The 19,901-nt window shown below is 30.9% G+C and overlaps 1 protein-coding gene across 1 annotated transcript; it reads right to left on the bottom strand.

Moving 5' to 3' along the window:
• Positions 1–357: 357 nt before the first annotated feature.
• On the bottom strand, positions 358–19,166 carry LOC132715295 (carbonic anhydrase 14-like). The gene is made up of 8 exons (XM_060698292.1): positions 19,032–19,166; positions 12,205–12,237; positions 5,916–6,089; positions 5,134–5,279; positions 4,651–4,813; positions 3,184–3,347; positions 2,557–2,659; positions 358–1,940 (listed from the first exon to the last, which is right to left on the bottom strand). The coding sequence occupies exons 1-8, from the start codon at positions 19,081–19,083 to the stop codon at positions 1,423–1,425; spliced, it is 1,353 nt and encodes a 450-aa protein (XP_060554275.1). The 5' UTR covers positions 19,084–19,166; the 3' UTR covers positions 358–1,422.
• Positions 19,167–19,901: the final 735 nt, after the last annotated feature.

The raw sequence follows: 19,901 nt of genomic DNA, 5'->3' as shown, positions 1-19,901 counted from the left end.
TCAAACTGATGATGACTGGCTGCAGGCTGAAGTGGAAGAAATTTTATGCAAATAGCTTGCAAGTTTGTACATGTATCTAAAAAATAACTACTGTAGATTATGGATTAGAACTTTACACACTTGTTTTCTGTGATTCACAAACGTGCTGAATGCACTTCCCATAACTCTGGAGTTACCTTTGTTTTCAAAGTTATTCCCTTTTAATGTTGTCAAAGCACTGCAAAATCATCGTGTGAGCTCTTATGCGAGCTCATGTCTTATTTGCTTTTGCTTTGATGAGTTTATTTAGCTCTGTGGGATGGAGGGGTAAAGCATTAAGAATAAAAAAAAACTATTGTACAACTATGTATATCATCTTTTTCCGGCATATTTATTAACAAAATATATATGCACAAACATATAAGTGCAAATAACATAATAATTTTTATCTAGATTATCACACAAAATGCAAAAATATTCACAACACAAAATTACATAAATGACAAATATACATGTGTAATATTTTGAGATATTTTTCTTTTCCTCTTGTTTTAAACAGTTATAGTGAAACATTTCAATAATATATATAGCTTACTATTCTATACATGGTTATTCTGCAGTGCTTAGATATAAAAATAGCTTATTTTGCTAAAGGTATGTACAACCATTTTTCTTGTAATATTTCTTTTTGTGTAACATTTCATAATATTTAAAGGATATCAATATTAATGTATTGTATACAAAATTATCATTGTAGCACGTTTGGTATAGTGTACCAAAATGACTCCAATGTTGATAAATATTCTCAAATATCATGAACTGGAAAAAAGTATTTAACTTAATTTTTCCAAATATTCTTGTTTCTGGTGCATAATTGATAAATGGTAACTTTCACTCAAAACAAGTCAAAACGTTATAAAGGTAGTTTTGTGGGAAAAATTCACTTCATGAAAATGCTTGTTTTTTATGTTAAGCCTATCAGATGCTGCAAAAACACATTATGTAAAAAAACACATCAAAGACACCTCAGCAAATCACATAAAACATCTTTTTCCCACATTTGTAATGTTGAGCAGATTGTTCAATTGGTGGAACTGCTTGTACTGTTTCCAGAGATTTATTTTGTTTCAATTATGTATTGAAATTAATTCAGTTTATATATTATTTCGGAGTATTTAAAAGAGTATTAAAAGCACTGACAATTTGTTAAAAGGAGACTCTAAGTTCAATATTTCATTTGGATATTTGATTAAGATCTGTTCACTAGTAAAGCTCTAAATTGACTGAAATCTTGATTTGTTAATTGTTTCTGTGATTTTCATTTAATTAACCATGTTATGTTCATTTCTTTTCTTGTAAGTTGTGATGTTTCTGTATTTTTGGTATTTCCTAGGCCTCAAATCACAGTTATCTCATGTCTTTCTATTTCAATTTCATTATTTTCTATAATAATTTTGAAATTATTATTGAGCAAACCATGGTTACAAGGGAAATCACTCTGATTGCAGGAGCTGAATTTTCATTATCTCTGTAGCCCTTTTGATTTTGCGAACCATCTGTATCTAGGTAAACAACTTCAATATCTGAAGGTATTTTCTCTCCAAAGAATGGGAAACTCCTGTATACAATTCTTCCATTCAGAGGTTGTACAGGACGATAATTATTTACCAGCATTTTCCGTACTTTTTCCATGTTGCTCATTGTAGCTTCATGGTTATTAGTTTTCCCGCCTGTATTTACTGGTTCCGGTTTGCTGGTATGCCCAGAGCCTCCATTTTGGTTATGGTCATGGTGGTGTTTATGGTTATCAGTATGTTCATGTGTGGTGTTTTCTGCCGGCATATCAGGGGCTGGTTCCTCTACAGCAACTCCTGAGTTCTGACTGTCATGAACACTAGCTTCAACCTTTTCTTCCAGCTGTCTTCTTAACCTTGCCTTTGCAAAGTTGTTGTTTTCAATACCTTTAATAAATGAATGATGAATGAAAATTTCAGTACATATAAACAATATTATCGGTTAATTATTAGACCCAACATTTACAATGTTACTTTAAAGTTAAGTTGTTCATTTTTTTATTTGTTTTATAGATTATGTTTAAAAATAAATAACATGTTATACTGCTATTTGTTTTCCTGTGACCTTTTGACTATCAACAGTTCTCCTTCATAGGAGAGCAAGTCAAGTTGTTTTGTTGAGGTATTTGCAGTGGTTACAATAAGATCAGCCATAAACATTCACTGACAGCTGTCTCTTGATATATGACTGAAATTCTTTTTTAAATGTTTGTACTACACTATGAATCTTTTTTCTAAAGGTTTAATGACCTTAATATTCTCATCATAATTGTAACCATCAAACTCAAAAAAAATAATAACATTTGAGCTGCATCACGACAAAACCAAAGTAATGTGTTTGCAACCAGCATGGTTTCGCACAGTCTGATCAGGGTCCATGCTGTTCGCTATCAGTTTCTCTACTTGTTATAGGCTTTGTAAGCGAACAGCATGGATCCTGATCAGACTGCGCGGATGCCGCTCATTTAACATGATATAAAGAGAGATATAATAAGATAGTTACCTAATTCTTGGAAGAAATGTCTCTCGCCCTTAGTTTCATGATGATGAGCTGATCTCTTCTTACGATGATGAGTAGGTTTGAGAACTTGACGGAAAACATGTAGCTGAAAGTAAAAAAAATCAGTAATCAACACATTTATTTATGGACTTCAATACATTGTAATTATTATTTCAATATTAACTTATGTATATTTCATCTCTTATTCAATTATATTGGCTTAAGGAAAATTATACTGGCTTAAGGAAAATGTATTGCATAATTTGAGCAAGACAACCATAATATCCCATTTTTTTCTGCAATCTTCAAATGATTTAAATTCATGAGCTTATTAAATGCAAATGTTGGGTAAACTTTGAACAAGATATTTAGAGCACTGTATGATGCATATTTTGTCATTTTTTAGATATACCTATGACATAACACCAAGAATCATGGGTTCAAACACTATTGAGGTTATCACATATAATACCAGTACTTTGCTGAATTGAAAGTTATTGCTTTCTTCATTTTCAAAATATGTTGAAATCTTTCATCGAATTGTGCACAAACTTTGAGCAAACGAGCATATCATAAGCTAACAAAACAAATCAGCACATTGTAAGGACATAATAAGCAAACTTGGAATACCTGACGTCTGGAGATTGTCTGTTTCATGTAATATACTGTCCAAATTACACTTTCAAAGCAGCCAGGTGTTGTCAAAGAGCCATTGTAACGGTAATACATGTTGGTGGCTTTGGGGAGGAATGTTCTCATTGATACGGCAGGGATTTCTGTTTTGATCTTCTTATCTATAAAATATTTATGTAATAATATAATAACATAAAATAATGTTTTCATGAGAAGTAAGCAACCATATTTCATCAACTTATAAAGTTCATTGTATTATTAAAAGTATGTTAAAGGGACTCCACTAAGGTTTTTTGACAGGATGGGACTGGAAATTATTTTTGAGATAAGTGTTCCATCAATACCTTTTGTGCAAAATTTCAGATAATTTATTCAATCCATTTTTCCAGAATAATAATTCTAATTGTGAAAAATGACCAAAGTTGAAAAGCGTTGCAATTTTTTTCACTCAAATCGGGCTAAGAATAACAAAAAAATACGATTTCTTTTTATTTCTGGGTTTCTTATCTATCTTTTGCATATCTTCCTGTATAAATACCCCAGTTAGTCTATGTAAGAAGTTCAAATTTTATGTTCTTAGGGTTTTGAACCTCAATGGAGTTCCTTGAATGTATACTTTTTCATATAAAAACAGCCGAAACTTTAGGACTCTTTGAATGGGTAAGGTCATAGGCAATAATGATATCAAAGTGATCTAGTAAATTTGTGGTCCAGTAAATAGTTTTTGTTTTTCTAAGAGAAACATGATGTGTTTTATTGCATTTCTGAGACAAGATAAATGAAAATTCTATATGAAAAAGGCCATAAACATAAGATTTTTTTTATCACATGATTTTAAAACAAGAAAATTGCAGAAACAGACCATTTTTGAAATAAAAATGTATCTGTCTGATACCCTTGACAATGTTATGGTTAAAGTTATGTTACATTAAAAATTTGCAACATCATTAATTTTATTAAAATCTAATTTAAAAATGAATTCATAAAAAGTTCATGAAAATTTTGAAAATGTATTTAAAAGTAAAATACCGTGAATTAAACAAAGAAAGTTTTTTGTACCTTGCAAATGGCACTAACAAACCATTAGTTATTTACTAAAAATGATCAAAATATGCATAAATAGCCCTTACTGCGTTAGTAATCAGTAGAAATATGGTGATCAGTATTGCAAAATAAGTCATTTAATAGTACAAAACATGTAAATCATTCCTTGATTCTTAGTAGATTTTTCTGAAGTTTGATGATCTTGAAATATTTTGACTCATCTGGAGTCGAGCAGCTTTAAATTAAATATTAATTTATTTAAGTTTTAAACTTGTTAATACTCAAAATATGAGGTTAAAGCTGTCACTTTAGACCTGTTACACTGCAGTACTTGTCAAAGCTTTGTTCAATTAAGAAAATATATATTTTTTTATTCTTCATTTGATATTATGTTATATAAAAATGGTAGGAGATAGATACCTGGATCTCTGACATGTTTAAGAACATTAACTAGAGGTGTGAAGGCAGGATTGTCTACATTTGTAACTTCGAAAAGAATTCCCAGCACAGCAAGACCCGCTGGTTCCACAGCAGCCTCAGCAATAGAGCTGTATTTATCTGAATTCCAGTTTACAATATGCATCTGCAAAATAACAAGAATAAATCCTTGGTTAAAACTGAAGAACTTACCAAGGACAATATTGCATAGTTTTCCAAGGCTAAACAATATCCACTATATTACCCTCCTGAAATCTTATTGTTTGTGTAAAAATTTATATTAACTGCAAAATTAAGTAATAAATTACAAAATAGTACATATATATGATTTGCTGCATAATAATTACAAGTTTTGTATTTTTGTTACATCAAGGGAGACAACTGAACTTATACTTTCAGACAGGGTAGTGTCTAGAGTTGTCCTTCTTTACTACTATCTTGTTAGGTGTACATAGAAATTTTTACCTCAATGGGCGAAGCTTCTCCATCAATGGTATGCTCAGATCCATGGTGATTCTTGTGTCCCCAGTGGAAGTGGAACTGGGCAGTGGAGTATATGTTAGGAAGCCCACCATTGCTCACATAGAATTTTCCCTCTGTGTTAACTTGGACTGAAAATAAAGATTGTTTTCTCTTATATCAAATCAAGGTAATTTATGCATCAGTACAGACCTCTCATCCCAGGGAAAGGCGGGGAAAACCTTGGGCCAATGAGCCAGGTTACATTTTGTTAAAATTTCTGAGTCATTTCAGTGGTTTTGTTTTAGCACCTAAACAACACAGGGGATGTTGCTATGCATTTAATAGCAAGAATTTCATCATGCCACATCTCTGCAGGGTCTGGCCATTAACAGCTAATACAATTGTCAAAGTCCCCGCTTTTCCCCTGGCATGTCACCTTAATTCAATCTTGACAGAAGTTAAATTATAATAAATAAAGGCAAAAAAAACAATAAACAATAAAATTCTTAAAAAATTATATACATGTGTATATGCAGTAGATGAATTTTATGAACTTCAAGGTGTGGGCTAGAGATTTTACAGATACATTAAGGATGGCAATTGAAAGGACAAGAAATTGTTTAAATTGTGAACAATTTGTTTTAATTAGACAAAAAATACCATTAGGTAAAAGGTATTAATATTTTGTAAACTATGCAACTTCATGGAGCTTTAAAAATGAATTTCATCCTGTTGTTAAATATATAAACATTCAGATAAATGACTGTTAAACATTATAAACTTACTTGAATGTCCATTATTATGTACATAAAACTTGGACCCTGGCAATGGAGGATCATAGAAGACCACAATATCCTTCAATGTCGGGTCATATACTGTCTGTTTGGACTTTATATCAATCGGAGACTGGTGTTGACCAGAACATGCATCAGGAAAAAGGTCGGCCCAATGGTTCGGTCCTGAAAGATTAATAAATACATATATTTTTTTTGACTCGTAGTTGACTATAAATTGAGTTGTTGTATTACATTTATGGTGTTATTGGTAATTTTAACCTATCACTCCATGTGTGTAGTGTATGTAATAGAGAATCACTTATTGTCAACCTATAGTTTATGTAACTTAAATATCATCTTTTCGAAGTTTTTGTATAATAACTTTTTGGAAACACAAAATTCATTGACTTGCCAACATAGTTTATTATATAATTGCTGTAACTTATTGTCATTCTATTAAATGTATTGCAACTTTTAGCTAATACATCACAACTTATTGTCAACATGTAGCTTACATCATATAACTTGTCATCAATGTATTTAGTGTATTGCAACTTTGAGGTAATACACTACAACTTACTGTTAACAAATAACTTAAAATAATTTTGATATAACTCATCAGCAAATTATCAAGTACATGTATATTGCATCTTCTACATCACAACTTATTGTCAATCTGTAGCATTTTTGATAGAACTTATAAGCAATCTATTCTGTGTATTAGAAACTTTATTCTGAGCTAGTATGATTTATTTCATAGTTTATGTTATTCTCCTCAGAGCATTAGCAACTTAAAACTTATCACCACTTATTGTCAACCTATATCTTTTATGATATAACTTATTTGCAATTGAGTGTATTGCAACTTAAAACTTATTCATCACATGACTTATTGTCAACCTAATATTTAATTTAAACTAAAACTCAATTTATGTCACAGTATAGCTTTTGCAATTAAACTTATAGGCAATAATTATTTGCAACCATCATAAGGCTGTCTAAATAGCAAATTTAGTAAGATTATGTTTTATAACCAAGATTTCATTAAATGTATCAATAAATTTATAAGATGTAAGGTTTATAGGTTTATTTGGCTTGCAAATTTAGGGATGAATTTATAATAAGTGCATTGAATTATAGTTTGCCAACCCAAAGGCGGAAAAACTTTCTGATTAAATCTGAATATGATAACACTAGTGTCTAATTCTTTTGCCAAAGTGTGAATACTGATTTATAATAAAAATGTATATCTTTGATAAAAAAAATATTTATAGAAAATGGTGAATGAGAAATTAAACTAATATAGATAAAGAAAGCCAACTTCCTGTGTCACTTTTGTTATTATAAAAGAAAGGATTTCCGTTCAGACGGTAACGTGAGAGTTACAAGAAGCTGTTAGAATAAATTTTGGTAATTTGTTTAAGATTTGTTGCGGAGACATGGTGTTAATAATATCCAGATAGTTAAAGGCCCATTATGCATCAGAAATGCTTTTACTTTTATTTCTCAAAAGCATTTTAATAATTTTGGTGTACTTTTATTGTATCCAAAAAGTTACTCATTGGACAATTGCCGCACAGTAACCATATTTTTCATCTGTTGCTTTTTGGCAATAAGTATAGCTAAAGTGAATGTCAAAATACTACTTCTTTCACATTTTGCTACTTTTATGACAAATAATTTCACATTTATCCTTATATTTTTTCAGGTAACAAAGCATATAACATTTCTTTAAAACCATTATTTAGATTTTATAAAATTGATGTTTGCCTATTCTAAAGAAGAAAATATTTATTTTTTTCTGAGGCACAATGTGTCTTTAAAAAAAGGTGTTTTTTCTATAGAATAACCATCCAAGAAAAAAAAAATAGCCGTTTACTCTTACAATGTAAATTTGATATATGCACAGTATAGAAAAGGAATTCTTACACATCATATGATGTCATATACATGTATGATGTCAATAAACCAAATGGCGTCAGGAAAATTACTCCTATGCTCAATGTAGTTTAACATATTTTTATCAATTCTCTTTTTTATTAGTATGTTAGATTGGAAATATATATTAATATTTCTTGCATTGTAGTATGATATAATGTACAATTTTTGGTTCAAATGCTTGGTAATTAATCACTCAGGCCTATTGCCCTTTATGGTTTTATTCCTTAGTAACACATGTGAACTGAAAACATGCTTTATTCTACAACAATGCACTCAGAATTGATATCTATTTCCTAAACAAAATTCAGTATCAACAATTAGAATATAAAAATGTACTTTTATCCAAAACTGAATACATTGAAATTTGTAACAAATTTTTGGGTGACCTACTAACTTACATCATGTACATTGAATGCAGAAAGTGCAGTCTTAATTAAAGTAAATGCACATAAAATTGACAGGCTTCATGCATTTTATAATATGTTTTTGGAAAGATGACAGTTTAAGATTGCATGCTTTACAGTTTGAGGGGTAATTACCATAAAAGTAGGTTTGTCTCATTAAACTTCTATTCATAATTATATGGTATTTGGTTTTTATTTTCACTTTTCATCAAAAGATTATGAATAAGAAATTTCACAGCTTTTAAATTCATTTCTTTTTTTTTATTTTCAAGGACAGATAATAATCTGAAATTATAAAATTATTAGTTTTCATATTCATATTTTAAATCCAGCATCTGGCTTAACTTAGTGTAGAAAGTTGAATGACATAGTTTACCATATACCTTTACATTAAAGGAAAACTGTTGATGCTTTTTTACAGGTATGCACATTAAGACAAATGAGTTTGAACATGGATTAATCTTTTTTTTGATCATGAATAAGGAGTGGTTTGAATAAAATACACCATAGGTCCGACCACACAGAAAATGGACAGGTCCATACAGAAAATAGACAGGTCCACACAGAAAATGGACAGGGCTATACAGAAAATAGACAGGTGCACACAGTAAAATTCAGCAAAGTTATGGTTTCTTATTAAACCTTCATATTTTATGAGGTGTGGTTAAACTTGATCCAATTAAAATGCACATTCTTGAAACATTTCTCTTTATGTTTTGTTTTATTATTTTATTAATATAATGAAAGAAGAATAACATTTTGAGACCACCTGTCCTTATGATGACCAAATTTTCCTTTAAAGATATATATAGATAAGTTGGATAATAAACTTATTATTAACAAGTAATAGTAATGTTTCTACCAAAACGTATGTTAAAAAATCAATTGCTTGAAATTGTGCACTTATTGTTTAGAAAATGACAGTGATTCAAATGAAAAAAGAAACTGTATATTTGGTAGGCATATTCTTAAATGCTGTTGTCTCCAGCATTTAGATTTTACCATCATTCTGTGATAAAATGATATAAGTATTTACAAATCAAAATCAGCTTAATTAAGGCTTTTTAATTCCATTTTTTAAAAAATTTTAGAAATAGAATAGTTAGCTTATTTATATTTTTAAGCATAATGTATAGCTAAATAATTAAGATCTTCATAAGTTTGTACTGAAGTTGGTCCTGAATAAATACTTTTGAAATTGATTTTTTTTTAATTGAAGCATTTCAAGGGTTGACTGCAAATCTGCAGTAACTTATATGAAATAAAGAAGGACTTGCAACAGTTTTGCAATCAACCCTTGATTTAGGTTCTACTATCATGTCACTGATAAAATTCATATGAATTACAGAATAAAAATATACCTTGTTTTACTGCATGAGACCAGAAAATAAGATCCAGTATAAGAAATATTAAAATAGTAACTAAAATGGCAAAAAGTATAGCATAGTCCCATGGTTTAAATCTTCCAAACTTTTCCTTCAAAGCCTCCTTCATTTCTAACTTTTCACTCCTTCAAAAAATCACAATAAACTGTTATTTTCATGAAATGATGGACAATAAAAGGTCTATACATTTCCTTGATCGATATCTGTCAATGATTTATACATGTACACTATAATTTTTAAGCTGTCAATCTTGACAAATTGTCTTTTGTTTCAATTAAACATTTGACGCTCATTTGATGGCTGATCAGTCAATTGATCAAGATAGCCTCTAAGCACCCTTTTATTTAAAATAGCCTCTAAACCTTTGAACAGACTATAGTCTGTAAACCACTCTAGGCCATTTTTTAAAAAAAAAATACAAAACTGGCATACTTTAAAGTACAGGTATTTTTTTTTACTTTTGAAAAAGGTTAACTTTTAGATATAAATGACATTGTGTTGTTGTTTTACATGTAAAAGTAATATTGAAGTTATGGCATTACATTGACCTTTAAATTGATACAATTTAACCATTCCAAAAAAAAATTCATTTGAAGAATTGAAAAATATTTACATTTATTTTCTTAGATGTTGTACAATCATTCTGTGTTTACTGTGGATACTTGAAACTTTATCAAATTTTCATTCTATTTATCAGAGATGTAGATAACTTATAATGACTCTGTATTGATGACATAATATCACAAGAGCGATCAGTGATCACATGTGTCGCCTCATTATGGCCAATTTCATGTTGGGACAAGTTTTGTGACAGACGGACAGACAGACGGACAGTACACAACTAGACTCAGGTACTGATCATTCCTGTAAAGTTTGGATGAAATTGCACCAGTAGGTTATGAGTGGTGGGGACAAGCTTTTGTGTATCTGGTAACACACAGAAAAAAACACCTTTTTATCAAAGGGCCATAACTCAGCCAAAAATCATTCAACCGGAAAACCGTGCAATATGCGCAAGGACTTGAGCTACAGATCAATCCTGTAAAGTTTCAATGAAATTGCATTAGTGGTATAAGAGAAGTAGTCCGGACAAACTTTAAAAATAAAAATCATTAAAGGGCAATAACTCTGACAAAAATCATTGAACCAGAAAATTCTGACAAGAGGCACAACTAGACTTGGTACTGATCATTCCTGTAAAGTTTGGATGAAATTGCACCAGTAGTTTATGAGGAGTAGTCCGGACAAGCTTTTGTGTATCTGGCAACACACAGAAAAAAACACATTTTTTATCAAAGGGCCATAACTCAGCCAAAAATCATTCAACTGGAAATCCCGTGCAATATGGGCAAGGACTTGAGCTACAGATCAATCCTGTAAAGTTTCATTGAAATTGCATTAGTGGTATAAGAGAAGTAGTCCGGACAAACTTTAAAAATAAAAATTATTAAAGGGCAATAACTCTGACAAAAATCATTGAACCAGAAAATTCTGACAATATGCACAACTAGACTTGGTACTGATCATTCCTGTAAAGTTTGGATGAAATTGCACCAGTAGTTTATGAGGAGTAGTCTGGACAAGTTTTGTGACAGACAGATGGACAGACAGACGACAGAGAAGTGATCCCTATATGGAGTAGTGGCGACACAGAAACACTAAGATCTTAAGTCTTATTTTATCATTCATTTGACATAAAAAAACAAAATATTAAAATTATGTCAATTGTAATGTTTTGTTCAATAGAAAAACAATATCTCTTCCAAATTGAATAAACATAATCTTCATAAAAAAAAATAAGAAAAAAATGTAATTTTATCTTCTGAGAAACAGCTGTTTCAACATCAAATTAAAGGCACAATTATATGCCTTTTTAGACAGGAAAAAAAAGTCAGAGGCCAAAAAGGAGTTTTATTACATTTAGATACTTATTTTCAAGCATGTTAGATGTTTATTACCTGGAGAATGTAGCACTTAATATGAAATTATTTGTAATGAAATTAGAAAAATGTAAACAAATTTGTATTTTTACTTCCATACAAAAAAAGTAATTCACTATAACTGTACTTCTTTAACAAAGAGCAATGGATGCAAAAGATGATTCAAGTAAATTGGCCAATAAGTAAATTGTTGGAAACAATAACAGACCACAAATTAAAATTAAAACTTTTGGGTGGAGATAATGTGCCTTTAAAGAAATTAAACTATTTTATCCTTATGCTTGTTTAAAACAATAATTGTCAATTACTTCATAATTGGTTTTTTTCTTTGTTGTTGTTGTTGTTGTGGTTGGTTTTTTTTATTACAGGTTGATTTTAAAAAATCCTATTATCTTAGTTACACTGCAAGAATTATCTGTTTTTCTTTACATATCAATAAAACAAAAGTTTTCAAATTTTATGCAATACTACATACTTTTATTTACGATTATTAAATGAAACCATAAACCCTTTAGTTTAATTTTGTCATATTGCCATACTTGATAACCTGTAAGTTTTTCATTACATCATTACAAAGTTTGGCTGTATGACATGTCTAATTTTTTGTGTACTTGACAATTGCACTTACCTTTTTCATGCACATAACCCCAGTTTGATGCATCTGAAATGTAAAATAAAAATATACCAAATTAAAATATTAGAAAAAAAAAAGAAATGTAAAGGCAATGAACAAATAATGATGTATATGAAATTTATTCAGCTTTAAACTTTGTCATTATTTATAAGTTCATGAAGTTTTTACCCTTTCACTTTAAAAGTTGTATAATGTATGCTAAGATATGAGCATTGTGAGACATCCATAAAAAAGATAAGATTGAGAAACCAACTGTACAGTGAGGTCAGACTGTGCAGACCTGCATCTCACCTGACTTAAATTTACACTGGTGACATAGACATTTCTACCATAATTGATGATATATCAATAAATTTTGTCAACTTATATGTCTCCCGTTTAAAGTATTGACCAACACTGACTGAACATTTAATCATTAAATTGAGCCAGGACCTTCCCTCAGAATCACTGGCCCTAAAACCTTCAGTCAGTATCATTATGCCATGACCTTCACCCAGTATCATTAGGTCATGACCTTCACTTAGTATCATTAGGTCATGACCTTCACTTAGTGTCATTAGGTCATGACCTTCACTTAGTGTCATTAGGTCATGACCTTCACTTAGTATCATTAGGTCATGACCTTCACTTAGTGTCATAAGGTCATGACCTTCACTTAGTGTCATAAGGTCATGACCTTCACTTAGTATCATTAGGTCATGACCTTCACCCAGTATCATTAGGTCATGACCTTCACTTAGTATCATTAGGTCATGACCTTCACTTAGTGTCATTAGGTCATGACCTTCACCCAGTATCATTAGGTCATGACCTTCACTTAGTATCATTAGGTCATGACCTTCACTTAGTGTCATTAGGTCAGGACCTTCACTTAGTGTCATTAGGTCATAACCTTCACTCAGTAACATTCGACAATAAAATTCACTCAGTGTCACTAGACCATGAACTTCACTCAGTATCAGTAGGCATTAACCATCACTAAGTATCACTAGACCATGAACTTCACTCAGTATCATTAGGCCAGATAACCTTCACTCAATATCATAAGGCCAAGACCGTCATTCAGAATTACTAAGCCATGACCATCAGTCAGTATCATTAGGTCATGACCTTCACTCAGTATCACAAGTCTATGAACTTACTCAGTATCATTAGACCATAACTTTTACTAAGTATTAACAGGCCATGACCTTCACTCAGTATCATTAGGCCATAACCATCACTCGGTTTTATCATTTGAATTTATTTTTAGAAACTCATAGGCAATGAAAGCTCTATTAGATAGTAACAGTTTTTAATACCAACATTACACTGGTGTACAACAATTAATAACACTTTTGTACTACATTGTAATCATGGTCATGTTATAAGTTATGTTTACTAGAGGAAATAAATGTATGGATCAGTGTTACAGTCGCCATCTATTTTGTCAGTGTAGGTGACAAGACGGCAACTCGTGAAACATTTATTACATTTTTTCATACATGATATATGTATAGTAATTGTTACGCTAAGTGAGCATACCTCAATTTTTGTCACTTTAATTGTTATCATGTAAATAAATGAATTAGTAATTAATTAAAGTCATTAAGCTTAATGAGTTATAAAGTTTATAATGATTTATAGAGTCGATAAATCATGATTATAAATGAAACATAATAATATCACAAACTTATTAATTAATTTTGCAAGCTATTAACTGCTTTCCAGATGCTACATGAATTAGAAATATTTTGTTGTAAATTCTTACATCCTTTTACATCCTTTTTACATACTTTTACATCCCTTTACATACTTTTACATACTTTGGGGAGCAGAGGTCAGGTGATTGTTCACAAGAGTTATTAAGTTTGAATTGTATAAGGTTACCCTCCAAACAACCCCTTCCCCATCCCCGCCCACAAAATTTGTATAAGGTTACCCTCCAAACAACCCATTCCCCAACCCCACCCACACAATTTGTATAAGGTTTACCCTCCTCCTTTGATATATACAATAATGTAACAATATGTTATATAGTCATACTGTTTGTTATACAATATGCTATACAGTTTTTTCCACTTTATAGAGAAGATGCATGGTGTAAAACTGTTGGGCTACAAATTCAGAGATCAGCCGGAACTGAATTATTCTATTAGTAAGATTTTAATCTGATGTCCCATGTTTAATAATTATGCTTTACATCTTGCTTATGTAAGCAGAAGACCATGTCAAATATAGTAAAAAAATTCCTGCCTTGCACTTCCCTTCAGAAATACGTGCTTGTTATATCAATGCACCTTCAGTTGAAGTTGATGTTATAGCTATATCTAATTTGGAGCTGTCTGTAAGACTTACCTAACCTTGATATTCAACAAATATATCAAGTTTTAAGTGAATGCATTAAAAGATTTTTTAGAAAAAAGTTAAAACATTTGTAAGCCAAAAAAGGGAATTAATTTAGAAAAATGGCTTTCAGGATTATCTGCCCCTTAGAAATGTATTTCAGGTTTGATAGTCTACAAGCACTCCAAGTTTAAACTAAATATCTATGATACTTTTTGAGGAAGTACCATTACAAAATAGTTAGCCAAAGAAATTCAAAATCAAAAAGGGGGCATAACTGAGAAAAAATAAATTATATAAAGTTATTTATATGACTTTTCTTGGCAACCGTTTGATACTACAAATATATCACTACTCTTGGTAACCATTGATACAAATATGTAATTCTTGATAGCCATTTTGGGCACTTTTATATATCACTACTGCTACTACAAATATATCACTAATCCAGTTGTCAGTCTTTTAGGCCAGGTTCATGATATATTTTCAAAGGTCAATGTTTTTAAAATTTCCTTAGGGGTTATAATGGTTTAAGTTCACTTAAGATTTTAAACTGTCAGCACTTTTTACTTTTAAAGATAAGTTACTGTTGGGGGTTAGACTTCAGGCATTCCCAGATCTTTAACTCAGTGTTATGCTGTTGTATCTGTTTTTGGATATAATATACAATAATAGTGGTGTGGGGCCGGGGTCATACATTGACAAGATGGTTATCTGACAATTACCCATTGTACATATCATATTACAACCAACATATTGCGTACATTTCTTTATTCTTCAATCACTGAAAATCTTAACCGATGCAAGATACCCATCTAAGCTGTTAATTGTGACCCTTATAGATAGAATTTCATATCTAAAACATTTAAATAGCTAAAAAACTACAGAGGGCCATCAGATATAGCTATATCAGTTAAAGCAATCTTGCATGGTTTCAGTCGCCTTTATTTAGTACCTGGTTAATATATCATCACTTGTGTTGACTGACACCTAAGAGTACTTCATGTCAAATGGTATTTATTTAAGATACTAAACGGGATCATTATGATGCAGATACTAAGTCCGCATAATTCACTCTCAAATACTACCTTAATCCTTGTGTCAACAGGTCATTTACATATATGTCTGCTTTGCCATTAGTCTGTCCGTCCATCTGTCTGTGTGGACAAATATTTGTCCTCTATTAATATTATGGAATCATTTAGAGATTAAATAACACTCAATCTGAATATTCTGCTGGGTTTTTTTGGTGGCTAAATAGAATCCATTGGACTTATAGACAAATATGAAAGCCATCAGAATTGATTCATATGAATGTCTGTATGTTTGTTTACCTGAGAAAAGAATGGAAGAATTGATTTTTCACTATACATGTAGTTGAGCACTGTCAGCATTAACAGATCTATGCTACAAGTGTAGAGACAGGCTAGCCTGAAAATTTCTATGTTATGTCAGATCTATTCTACCAGTGTATAGAGCCAATTCATGCTAGACTAGCCTGCTTATCTTACTTGGTTATGTCAGATCTATTCTACAAGTGTATAGAGCCAATTCATGCTAGGCTAGCCTGCTGATCTTACTTGGTAAAGTCAGATCTATGCTACCAGTGTATAGAGCCAATTCATGCTAGGCTAGCCTACTTATCTTACTTTGTTAAGTCAGATTTATGCTACCAGTGTATAGAGCCAATTCATGCTAGGCTAGCCTGCTCATCTTACTTGGTTAAGTCAGATCTATGCTACCAGTGTATAGAGCCAATTCCTGCTAGGCTAGCCTGCTTATCTTACTTGGTTAAGTCAGATTTATGCTACCAGTGTATAGAGCCAATTCATGCTACGCTAGCCTGCTCATCTTACTTGGTTAAGTCAGATCTATGCTACCTGGCTGGGTCACAGCCCCTTAAACCACAAATGGACTCTTCCACATTCAAAGCAGGGCAAATCCATTTCACAAATTCAGCAGGATTTAAAGATTTTAAGTGGCCAAGATAACTATTGTACAAGTGGAAATTCTAATTAGTTTTAATGTGGCTGAATATTTCTTCTTGTATGGTTTGTAAATAAATGATTACCATTTAAGGAGCATCAGTTTGCATGGACTGCTACCATTTACTAAATTATGAAATACATACAGATCTGAGGTGTTGAGGAGTGGTAGAGTAGTCACTGGGTAGAATAAACCCAGGTTGTGCCCCCTCCTCTCCCCAACCCTCTCATCACCTTCACACCCTTCCTAGACACACTTTAACATGTGACAAGTCTATTTATAAAGCACACCCCAAAAACAACAAAACAGAGGCGTGTAGCTTAAAACAAAGTTTCATTTTCATAACTTTAATAAACATTATAATGAAATATGATTTATGAATAACCTCACTGCTTTCTTTGTTTTGTCATAATCATTTTAGTACTAGGTATGCATGCTAATGCATGATCATGCAATAAAACTTAAACTAAGGTAAGGATGCATTTTACTGCGGAAATAAATGCAAAGTTTATTATTTGCATATTAAAGGCAGCGTTACATTTATTTTATCTCATTTGCAAAAAAAAAGAACCTTGGCAGACGGAAATAAGGCAAGTGAGAGAGAGGTTTAGGAAATAATTTGATTAAATTACCTTAACAACACAAGTATGAAAAACAGTAAATTCTAAATTGTATCCTTTAAAAAACAAGACCCTGGCCATATTATGTAAAACTTCAGACAAATTTTTATCAGTCCCTCATTATTTAAACATTACACTGTTTTTCGACTGAATAAGTTTGTGATGAAGAAGTATTATGGGTAATGCAATGTTCCTGTCATAGGGATTCAAACCCACTGGGGCAATGGACAAATGATTAAATAGCCTCAGTTCAGGCTAAACTTATGTTTCGTTAAACGTCATTTTTAGGTAACAAAATAAAACAAATTTGATCTTTCGTTATTATGAAATATGATACTTTGTGTCTTCAAGGTCAAAAAATACTATTTAATATTATATTGACTTTTTTTCATGAATTTATTGTATTCAGAGATTGAGTCCCATTGAAGCAGCAAAATTTTCAGTGTAATTTTATATATTCAAATCTTCAAAAATAGTTTTAATACAATTCTCAATTGTAAACTGGACTATACAAAAAATTACAATAAAGGTTGGTTACAATGACTCAAAGATATTGTATTTTAGGCTCATTAAGGTCATTCAACTAGAATTTTCACCTTTTTTACTTTTACCGAACATCAAAGAAATGTTTTTATTGAAATACTTTTCTATGTAAATTTCTTTGCCAATAATCAAATAAAAAAAAAAGAAACATGTAAATTAAGTGTGAGAGTTTGACCTGATAAGCCAGTTTTAAACCTGTAGGTTTCACACCATATTGTGCATTAAAGCCGCATGTTTTACATAAGACCTTGATGAATGTCATATACTTGACAGCATTCCAAACTAACTTTCTATTTTCCTAGGGTACCTTACATTATCTCAAACACAGGTACTCATTTTGATAGCAAAGAAAACGAATAAAAAAAGATTAATGATTAGATTATACGATTGAAGATGATCAATAAAACTGAGTAAATTATGTCATATAGATGGAGTTATGAATTTATTCAATGGCCAAAGCATAATGTGCACCTCTAATTGCTTAAAATTGCTTAATTCTTTAAAAAATTTCTTGTGTTTGGTATTTTTTTGTTTGTTTTTTATTTGTAGTTTGTTTGTTTGTTGCTTCAGATTTTACCACTGAAAATTAAGTTGAAACTCACTGTTGAGTGAAAAAAAATAGATAACTTCCCTATTTTCATGAATTTGTTTACCAATTTTATTCATTTTGTAGACCAATCAATATGTGTTTATTTTTCATTCATTTTCCCCCACACATATTTGTTGTTATCAGATTGATCTATTTTTGGCAAACTTTGCACATATTTTTTGTTTTATTTTATGAAATTAGGAAGTTGAATAATTTAATCTGCGCTTTAAGATTATAGTGATATATTAACCTGTTTAAAAATCGAGCTATGAAATCGTTATCAGAAAGTGCAGATTTTTGCAAGATTAAGATTGCAAAAATTATCAAACTTTGTGTGTTTAAGAAGTGCAAATATAGGTTATTTGAAAATGTTGATTTTTTTTTTCACTCAAAATGTTTAATTGACATTTAATTCATGTGTAAACCTCCAGCTTGTCAAGTAATTTTATTTAAACTCTTCAGTAGTTTTTAAGTGGTATTTTATTTAATTATTATAAAATAATTGTTTAACTTGTTTAAGTATAAAGACATTTGATTAATTATAAAAATAATTCATTTGAGTTGGGGTTTTTTTTTAATTTAAAAAAAAAGCCAATCAAATCAACAAAAATTATTTCGTAATATATTATTATCCTTCATCAATGTATTGAAATTTTATATCCTGAATTGAATATTACTAATATTAATTAAATCATTAGCATTTGAAAAAAAAAATTAAATTTCATAAAAAGGCTGAATCATAAACTTTCGGAACTAACCTGCAGCAACCAGAATGGTTCCGATGATAAAAATTCCGAGCTTAAATCCCATGATGACCGTCTTAACACGTAAGAGATTGTACCTTACACAAAGTACGATGTAAATTTTGGGTTAGTCACGTGACCATGAGATTGTCAGTTTACATTTACGTTATTGGTTAATAAATGGTGCTTAGATCTAGATATCTGTGTTAAAGTTAACTCCTCTATACTCCTTATAAAGAAGAAAATTTATGCTCTTGAAAAGTAAAGAAAAAAGCGATATATTTTTTATGTGTTAGTGGAATTTTTTTTTCATTTTTAAGTGGAAAAAAAATTAGTATGTGAACTTTTTATTGTATTGAATGTAAGCAAAGCAATGTTAAGTACTGGGTTTACCAACATTTAATTCCTTACCTGCAAAGAGAGTGGGTTTTTTTTGTTGTTTTTTTTGGGAGGGGTGGTTCTTTACTTTCAAAAAAGGTACAAGATGATCATGAATATCTAACACTTACCTTCTACTGTGTTTTACAGAAGGGAGACAACTAGGGACATGTTAAAATTTGGTGAGGGGTTGGAGCAGGCGGTTATATGTTTAAGTCACATTGACAGAATTATTTAGGTCATATAGGACAGAGTCTCAACCTTTACATTGGAAGACCTCAGGTGCACACCTCCTTGCATTTCAGGCAGTAGCAGGCTAGCTAGGACCACGGACATTCTGTAAGCTGGTTGGATTATATAAGCTTCTTCATGTGAAAGAATCCGAATTCCCTGGTGGGGGGATTCGAACCCACAGTGAACGGCAACAGTTTCAAAGACAGCAACCTCAACACTTCATCCACAGAGGCCCTAAACATATATGTAAATTAAAACAATAACCAAGTATAT

This window comes from Ruditapes philippinarum, unplaced genomic scaffold (assembly GCF_026571515.1).
Source record: "Ruditapes philippinarum isolate M1 unplaced genomic scaffold, ASM2657151v2 ctg4185_1_1_1_1, whole genome shotgun sequence".
Lineage (NCBI taxonomy): Eukaryota > Metazoa > Mollusca > Bivalvia > Venerida > Veneridae > Ruditapes > Ruditapes philippinarum.
Note: the sequence above shows the minus strand (reverse complement) of the source record. Positions and strands in the feature narration are given on the sequence as shown.

Coding starts and splice junctions, on each gene's coding strand:
- LOC132715295 (XM_060698292.1), bottom strand. CDS start 19,083: ATGGGATTTAAGCTCGGAATTTTTATCATCGGAACCATTCTGGTTGCT. Junction 3,348..4,650: donor TAAACATGTCAGAGATCCAG/GTATCTATCTCC, acceptor AATATTTTATAG/ATAAGAAGATCAAAACAGAA. Junction 2,660..3,183: donor AGACAATCTCCAGACGTCAG/GTATTCCAAGTT, acceptor TTTTACTTTCAG/CTACATGTTTTCCGTCAAGT.